The sequence below is a fragment of the Chelonoidis abingdonii genome, chromosome 16 (assembly GCF_003597395.2).
Source record: "Chelonoidis abingdonii isolate Lonesome George chromosome 16, CheloAbing_2.0, whole genome shotgun sequence".
In the NCBI taxonomy this organism is placed as follows: Eukaryota; Metazoa; Chordata; order Testudines; family Testudinidae; genus Chelonoidis; species Chelonoidis abingdonii.
In genome coordinates, this window is record NC_133784.1 from 16,873,491 (window position 1) to 16,882,694 (window position 9,204).

A 9,204-nucleotide genomic window follows, 5' to 3' on the forward strand; every position below is an offset into this window, starting at 1 on the left:
GCAGGAGAGTAGTGTGCAGCTCATATGTGGCTTGACATATCAGTGTTTGTCTACCCACCAAAATTTTACCAATAGAGTTAAACAGATTAACTCTCACATACCCTCCACAGACACTTATTCTGGTATAAGAGAGTAAAACCCTTCCCAAGTGACATAAACTAACCCGAAAAAATTCATTCTTATACCAGCATGAGTGCCCATACTGGAGTTACACCCACGTATCAGTTTAAATTCACACCTTATCTTCTACTAGCATAACATTCCCATGTGCACAAGCCCCAAGTCAGAGAGACCAGATAAGGTACTTATCTGTTATTTCCTCCATGCCATTTCTCCCACAAGTTGTGGTCTAACAAGTCCCTTGTGCATGAAACATAATAATGTTGATCTATTTGATGCTGTATATGACCCTATTTAAGAAGCAGAGTGCCCTCCCCACTCAATTATTGTTCTCTGCCTCCTGTCTTGCAACATCCTGCACAAACCATATTGAATTGAAATTTTCAGTATTTTAGGAGTTCATTGTATTCAAAATGAAAGTGTTTGTATTACTGTGGGATTAACTGGAAATTCTTTGGGACGAAGACAGAATTAATGCAATCTCTGGCAAGTACTGTGAGCTTCAGAAGCCGATGCTGAACAACATAGCAGACACAACTGATCTTTGTGGAAAATATGTGTGAAGTGGAATCCTTAGGCAGACTGCAAACTCCCATGAGGGGCTCAGCCTTTGAAGCTTCATACTTGTGGTATGGGAGGGGATGGGACCTCGTGTCTACTGCTCACCTGTTACAGGAGAACAGTTCAGAGACCGGCTCTATAAAGGAGTAACTGACTTACTTATGAGGGACCACAGGAAAGCTTCTAGGTGGTGTTTGAAGGACTGTTCACTGGCCAGAGATAAGTTGATTAGTAGGCATTTAGTTTTTGGGGTTTTTTTAATAGTATGTTTTCTCTGTAATGCTTGTTACCTTAGGAATAAATGTCCTTGTGTAGAAAGAGCTATGGGGTAGTCTAACTGTGGTACTTACACTGGTTACTGTCTCTGAGGAGAAAAGTACAGGAGGCTGATTTAGGCAGCCAGGTGTTGCTGGGGAGGTCACAGCCCAGGCAGGGAGCTGTGCAGTCTGGAAAGACCTGGGTCAGGAGGCAGAGAGAGACTGCCCAAGGAGGAACCTTCCGGAGGAGCCTGGAGCAGGTGCCCTTGCTGACCCACAGAGGGAAATACAGATGCAGTTGCCCTGAACTGTAACACAAACAACTTGATATCAGGCACTGTGCTTGCAGAGCTTCTGAATCAGGGTCCAGTACACCAGTGAGCCAGCAGATCATTTTACAAAGGATGCTCACAAGCTCAAGGGCAAACTGATCATCTGATTGGAGTCAGAAAGGAATTTTCTACCAGGTCCAATTGGCTGAGACTTGTAGGGGTGGTGGAGCAACTGCCTTCCTCTGATGCATGGGGTGTGTATTGCTAAGTTGGGCATGTCTCCCTATATCTTTTCTCTGCCATTGCAGGACCCTTAGGCATTGGTAGCACCTCAGCCTCTCCTGTTCTCTGTCTGTGGAATACAACAGTTTAGTTTCCTGGGGACTGAAACCCCTCCCCACCCCTCCAAGTCTAACCCAAGTTATTGGGCGCTATACAGGGGTAACTGCGTGGAATATAATGGCGAGTGATATAAAGCAGGTCAGACAAGATGATCAAAGGCTGGAAGGGACCATTCAAATCTTGAAAATGACAGTGCAATGTGGCAGCCCCTTCTGCATGGCCCTTCAAAACTAAAGAAGCCATGAGACACAAATACCCAACACCCCATGGCTAACCAGGCATTAACCTTACACAGAAAAAAAACAGACTTCTGGTCTTCAGGAATTGTATTAGTAATACAAAGGCTCACAATAAGCTACCCAGACTCAGGGCTGCTTCCCCTGCGGTAATTTGCTAAAAATTCACATGCAACTTTTACAGAATACATCAAGTGCTTCTCCTGAAGAATTTGGAAGAAGCACCTTCATGAGTAAAACTTCCATGGACAATAGCATTTTACTTGCAGAGCAAAGAGGTCACAGAAAGAACAGGGAGTCCAGGCTAGGGACAAGAAGGCTAGCAAAATGAGTCAACAGGAAGCAGAAATGAAGCAGAGCTGAGGAGAGAGAAAAGTTTCAGCAGGACTTTGGCTTGGTGGAGAACATTCTATGGGACATGCTGAAGGAGCTTTTCAATATCATCTTGGATCTTGATAGTTTCAAAGTGCCTGCTGTAGCGCTTGAAGGGCACGCCATCACGCCCAATGAGGAATTTTTCAAAGTTCCAGGAGATGTCATTCCTGCACACTGGAGACCAGATGATATACTGTGGGTTGGTCATCAGCGACATTGGATCATCATGTGGGAAAGGGAGTGCTTCTTTCAGGAAAGTGAAGAGTGGGTGAGCATTTGCCCCATTCACATCACACTTCTCAAATACGGTGAAGTTGGGCTCATAACCATTGCCAGGGCGGACATGCTTTAAGGAAAGTAGGATCTCCTCATTGGTAGCATTCTCCTATTAAGAGAAAAAGGAAGTGTGATCTATTGCAAGGATAAACACCAACAACTGGAATGTATTCAAGACAGAGCTTCCATCTCCATTGCCGGAAGCAAACAAGAGACACAGACAGACAGACAGACACACACACACAGTCTGTCTCTTTCACATTCACCTCCCAACACATACTTGTATTATTATTGTTGTTACTTCTTGGTACTTCCTGCAATGCACACATATCCTCTGTCATTTTATTCTTTCAAAGTGTTATTTTAGTGTTTTGACTGGTTTATGCATTTCATAATTTTTATTTTTCTTACACTTAAATTTAATTCTTTGAGTACTGAGTTCTAAAATGCCTAACCTGCCCTGGCTGGAGTAATTATCCCTATGGTAACTTCTTAAAAAATATAATATATATCCAGGTTTTTTTGTTTCCTCTGCTGCACATACCTCAGTGCACAGAGCAAAATTTATTCCACACATGGATGGAAAAAATGAAAGGGAACATTGCCTAGCACCCTCGGCAATATGGGTGAACAGATATGCAAGTCAGCCTCTTCCATCTGGCACGTTTATTTTCACAAGCACACTTTTTGCCTAGATACATTCTATGCAGCACTGCCCTTGGTATCTTATTTGCTAATTCACAACGTTGTTTATTTTGCAACAGTGCCTGGTAACTAGCGCCAATTAAGGAGAGTCTGCTGTAGCCCTAAACCGTAGTTACACTAGCAAGTTTACTTCAGACCCTGTATTACCCCACCCCAACCTCTGCCCCAGGCCGTTTTGCTCAGTTACCAGCACTGCTAGGAAGCAAGAAGAACATTCTGCGATAACGTCATGCCAGCTAGCACCCTAGCCAATCCACTTAACTTTCAGCCTCGGCTTGCTGTGACAGTGCATGAAGATGGGAATGCAGGGCAAGCACGGGAAACACTAGCAGCACAGAGACATGGGCAGAGAACAGGATCCCCAGCAGGCTTGTTGCACGACATTTACACTACTATTGTTACCTGCTGGCTAGATTAAGGCGAGCACGGGCACGCCTACATCTGCTCCAATCACACTGACTAGGTGGGCACAGCCCTGGCGGGTCTGGAGCTGTACACCACTGACACTGCCCGGCATAGCAGTCACTAGGCCAGCTAGGATGTAGTCTGGCCAATGGATAGGAGGAAGCCATGTACTGGAGACCAGACGCAGGGACCAGCTCTGAAAAGTTATGGGGATTTACCCCTTTCGGGGGCACATGCCCTGCAGGACACCACGCCGGCGTGGGGGGCAGCAGGGCCTGTGGAGGGAGGTCTCAAACATTTAAACCTCTTCTCCTGAAAGCCGCCCCAGACCCCGCGCCCCAAAATGGCTGCGCAGTTGCCCTGCGAGGCCCCACGCGGCCGCTGAGGGGGAGGGATCAGCGGCTGTGGCCGGGCGCGGCGGCAGCAGCAGCCGGCCGGGATCGCTACAGCACAGGAAGCGGGTGCAGGGCCTCCCGAGCTGGGCTGTGCGAGCAGCTGCCTCCCGCCCCACCGCCCCCGCGCAGAGAGCGGCCCGCCCTGTCCCCGGCGGTACCTGGTGGCCGAACTGGTTGCAGGGAAAGGCCAGCACGGCCAGCCCGGACCCGTAGCGCCTCTGCAGCTCGCTGAGCTGGGCGAAGTCCCGGGCCGTGGTGCCTCAGAGCGACGCCACGTTGCTCACCAGCAGTACGCGGCCCAGGAGCGAGCCCAGCGCCAGCGGTTCCGCCGCGCCCAGTGGCCGCGCCTGCAGCCCCGCAAGCGCGCCGGCCGCCATGGATCGCGCCGGGTGTGCGATTCGGTGGCCGCGCCCAGGCGGGCGCCGCTGGGCGGCCCCGGCCCCCAAGCGGGGCGGGGCCTGGCCAGGGCAGGCCCCCAGCGAAGGGTACGCACAGTGCTCGGGTTGGAGAGTCCCGGGGAGGGGGCCCGGGCCCGGGCCCAGCCCCAGCAGCAGGGGCCGGGCCGGACAGGCGTCTCAGCGCCCGGGAGGGTAGAGCTACAGCTGGACCGCTGCTGGCGTCACTGTGCCCGTGTTTTCTTCAGGAATTAAAATTCGGGGCGGGGGTACTGAGGACCGATAAGAGGTGAGACCATTAGGGCGAAGGTGTGCTGTATGGCACCATAGTAAACACTGAAAAATGTTTCACGACCATTTTATTACATTTAACTTACTTTTTTAAATCGTCACACAAAGTAAAGTTGGCTACACAAGCCTGCTATGAAGCACTATAGCTACCTCCTTTTTGGTTCCCTGTTGTACTTTTGCACAACTCTGTTAACGTCTCGAATGCAGTACATTAATTTCTGGTGGCATCTCGTGTCTGGTACCTCCAGTCCATCATGATATGCTCATGGTCCTGCAGAAGGGGACTTCTGTTCAAAATTGTATTCAATGAGGAAAAAGCACAACTGTAGCTGTTGTGACTGGGAGGAGAAAAAGATGAGTTCCTACTTCTGTCATCCCAGGAAACACAGCACAAAGTTTGGGTCGAACCACTAGTGATGATAAAGAAGAAGTTGAAGTAATATCTTCATTTGTTCATCATATGATATTCCACTCTGTGTTTAAACTCTCTGTTCGGTCCTGATTACATGGCAGCCCCATTGCAGGTAGTGCCTTACTCCACTCAACTGATGGTGTTTTATAAGACAGGCATCTGTAAAGGCTAGGTAGAGGTTCTTAGAATCCAGAAGCTGCTGTTGTAGAGATGTAAGAATCAAGTCTTTGCACTTTACTTTTTCAGATGGCTTAACAAACACTTCTTGTCCTCTTCATTTAAGGAGTCAGTATAAGTGACCTAATTATTCAACTTCTGAACTGAAGTCGTTGCTTCTTTCGGTATGTTTTTAATTGATATTTCTCTGATTGATCCAAGGGTAGTTTACATTACTGGACAGAGATCTACTACTGTTATAGCAGATGCCTAGATGGCATTGTTTAATGACCCATGCAGTTTCAACAGTAGACTTACAAGAGAGGATGGTGATTGTCTTCTCTGAAATTAGTAGCAAAAGTAGTCCACCAGCCTCACTATTTAGATCCTTCCCATCTCAGTAGATACTTTCCAAAGCCAATAATAACGGTTGTTGTAAATTTAAGACAACAAGGTCTGTGGATGGGGCAGGTGTCCTGGGGAGACTGTCAGGGAAGGGGGGTGGATGGGGCAGGAGTCCCCGGGGGGGCCAGATAGGAAGTGGGGGTCGGGCCATGACCCGCTCCCCTAATCGGCCCTCCATATAATTTACGAAACCCGGTGTGGCCCTCAGGCCAAAAAGTTTGCCTGCCCTGGTCTGGGAGATCAAGACTTTTAGAATGATACCTCACAGGACATACTTTGTACAAAACATATCCTAATTACATGACAGTGGTGAATATTGGGGTGCTAGGATATCACAATCCCCATAATAGAGAGACAGGAAATGGAGGTGATCTTCAGTTCACAACTTTCAGTCAGCCAAAAAGTGGTGTGAGCACTCTGACCAGCAAACCATGTTATAGGCATTTGAAAGCTGCCCATGCCTGCTGGGTGACATGGCCATGGAAACCAGAACACCTTATCCAGGGAGTTTGGTGGCCCCAGAGACCAGGCACCTTTATCACATGGGAAAGGGCTCGACTGGATGGCTAACTGCAGAGAGTTATGAAAGCAAAGAGGACTACTTCTTATAGTGACATGGCTAGGAGTCCTAGCTACGTGCCAGGAACTAGGGGTTCTAACAAGAAATTTTTTGGTAGCCTCAGAGTGCAGCCACCAGTGGCTGCTCTGACAATTTTTCCTAAAATAGTTAATTAACTTTAGGAAAAATAAATAAATATGCACATAGACCAGGCCTGCACAACTCGTAAAACGGCGAGGACCGCATTACTCCAAAGAAAACAGCTGAGGGCCAAACCCCCCCCGGCCCTGCGAAAACACCCCCCTCCCTCAGGACCTCCTGGCCCGGCAGAAACACCCCGCTCCAGCACCACCCGGCCCTGCAGAAACAAACCCTCCTTCCCCAGCGCTGCCCCACCAAAACAGCTGTGGGCCAAAAAGGAAGGTTGGGGGTGGGGAGGTGATACTTGATTTTAAATCAACCAGGGGCTTCCAGCTGAAGAGGTGGCTGAGAGCAGTCAGGGGCAAATTAAAGAGCCCAGGGCTCCGGCGCCTGCGGGAACCCGGAGCTTTGCGGGGCTGGGGCAGGGATTTAAAGGGCCCAGAGCTCCTGCCACTGAGGGGAGCTTGAGCCCTTTAAATCCCAGCCCCAGCCCATCCGCTGGAGCTGTGGCCGGGATTCAAAGGGCTCTGGGCTGCCCGTGGCGGGGGAGCCCTGAGCCCTTTAAATCTCAGCTACAGCTGGGAATCTCTGGGGCAGCCCAAAGCCCTTTGAATCCCGGCTTTGCCTGGAATTAAAAGGGCTCTGGGCTCCCCGTCACTGCGGGCAGCTCGGAGCCTTTGAATTTTGGCCGTGGCTGGGTTTTAAAGGACTCTGGGCTCCCAGAGGCTGTGGGCAGCCCAGAGCCCTATAAATCCCGGCTACAGCTGAGATTTAAAGAGCTCTGGGCTCCCCGCGGCTGCGGGCAGCCCAGAGTCCTATGAATCCCAGCCGCGGCTGAGATTTAAAGAGCTCTGGGCTCCCCACGGCTGCGAGGAGCTCAAAGTCTTTTGAATCCCGGCTGCGGCTGGGATTCAAAGGGCTCTGGGCTCCCAGAGGCTGCGGGCAGCCCAGAGCCCTATGAATCCCATCCATGGCTGAGATTTAAAGAGCTCTGGGCTCCCCACCACTCCGGGCAGCTCAGAGCCTTTTGAATCCCGGCTGCGGCTGGGATTTAAAGGGCTCTGGGCTGCCCCACGGCACGGGCCGTATGTTGTGCAGGCCTGACATAGAATCATAGACTTTAAGGTCAGAAGGGACCATTATGATCATCTAGTCTGACCTCCTGCACAACGCAGGCCACACAATCTCACCAATCCACTCCTGTAGCAAACCCTTAGCCTATGTCTGAGTTATTGAAGTCCTCAAATTGTAGTTTGAAGACCTCAAGCTGCAGAGAATAAGATTATTGACTCTGGGCCCAAGTCCGAGTATATGTTCCCATTGAAGCGTTCGACGTTTGGCTTTACCTCGGATGTGGTAATATCTACCTACGATATCCTCATTCCTGTTTGCTATCCTACCATGTATCCCTAAGCCGCCTATAAGCTTCATTCAGACTGAAGGCAATAGTATTTGTTTAGATATGGGCCATGGCCTAGATATTCCTTAACCTCCATTCATCCTCAGTGTTTTAGTGTCCACTTCTTGTTTGTTCTTATTATATGGCTAAGAACCTTTACTATTGGTTTTAACTCCCTTGCAAGGTGCCAACTCTACATGACTTTTAGCTCTCACTTCATCCCTACATGTTCTGACCTCAATAAGAGAAGCTTCTTGCTAATCCCACCCATCTTCCACTCCTTGCAAGGCGTTCTGCTTTTTCTTAATCATCTGAGATGCTTGCTCATTACCAGCTTTGGTCTACATGTCCCCTGCCTATGTTTTTTCTCCCCCTTTCTTCGGATGCAGGGTCTGATAGTTCTTGCAACTCTGACTTGAAGTAATTCCAGGATTCCGCCATCTGTTAGATCACAATTCTTCAGTCCAATCCAACTTCCCTAACCCTACATCTCACCTTATCTTAAGATTGTCAGTCCCTTTTGAAATCAATCATTCTTTCCTAGTCCCGAAGTCTCCAGATCTATTTTTGTTTATCCTTACCATCAAGTCGTTGACACTGAATTATCACTGATCTCTCCGAACCAAGGTTGTGATGCCCCTATACCATTCTGTCTCATGAGGTCTCACGCATACCAAAACAAATCTAAAATGGCTCCCCTCTTGTTGGTTTTACTTAACCTACCTTACTTGGGTGAAGGGATCCCCTCAAGTCTGTCGCATCCGGAAACCTGACCCATACATACACAGCATGATGTCTGCCAGTCTATACTGGAATTCAAGTCTTCCATGATCAACGATCATTCCCATTTAGTGTTTACTTCATGATAAAAAACAAGCGCTTGAAGAGGTCTCTATCCATAATTCCAAACAAATCAGAATCCCGGCGGTCTGTAGCACACCCCAACCACTATCTAGGGGAGGCTCTAGTAGCTTTCTTTCCCAAAGTGATTTTTTGCCTAGACAGATTGTCCTTATACATTCCATCCTCTTATTTCTTTACCAGTCTACACATCATTGGAATACAAGGCTACTCCACACCTTGCCTTTTATTTCTGCTCTTTCCAAACACAACATTGAGCCTTCAATACCTGTTACTCCAGTCAGAACTACTATTCCACGACATTTCTGTTATCCCTATAATATCAGGTTTTCACCTCCTGCAACCAGTAGCTCTTGTTCCCTCCATTTTGTTACCTAGCTCCTCACGGCGAATATCAGTCTTTATGATGTTGATCCGATTAGTGCACAGACATCTTAAATGTTTTGCCGTTTGGCTTCAAATGACTCTTGCCTGGTAGGCACAGACAATTCGACCACACGGATCACCTATAGACTGGTAATCTACACTACCCCTTGCCTCCTTTAATCATTCTTCTGCACGTTGTTCTCTCTTAAACTTGTTTTCTTCCTCTCCATGTTAATGCCAGCAATGGAGAATTACCTGGACATCTCCCAACCATC

At 48.6% G+C, this 9,204-nt stretch overlaps 1 protein-coding gene and 1 long non-coding RNA gene across 2 annotated transcripts in view; one reads left to right on the forward strand and one right to left on the reverse strand.

The window, feature by feature from the left end:
* Nucleotides 1-1,860: 1,860 nt before the first annotated feature.
* GPX1 (glutathione peroxidase 1) lies at nucleotides 1,861-4,339 on the reverse strand. Its single transcript, XM_032765760.2, has 2 exons — nucleotides 4,103-4,339; nucleotides 1,861-2,548 (listed from the first exon to the last, which is right to left on the reverse strand). The coding sequence occupies exons 1-2, from the start codon at nucleotides 4,319-4,321 to the stop codon at nucleotides 2,198-2,200; spliced, it is 570 nt and encodes a 189-aa protein (XP_032621651.1). The 5' UTR covers nucleotides 4,322-4,339; the 3' UTR covers nucleotides 1,861-2,197.
* A 165-nt stretch (nucleotides 4,340-4,504) lies between these two features.
* LOC116816493 (uncharacterized) overlaps nucleotides 4,505-9,204 on the forward strand; it is a 7,988-nt gene continuing 3,288 nt past the window's right edge. Inside the window, exon 1 of the long non-coding RNA XR_004371728.2 lies at nucleotides 4,505-4,628. This is a non-coding gene — a long non-coding RNA (uncharacterized LOC116816493). The remainder of the gene's footprint in view (nucleotides 4,629-9,204) is intronic.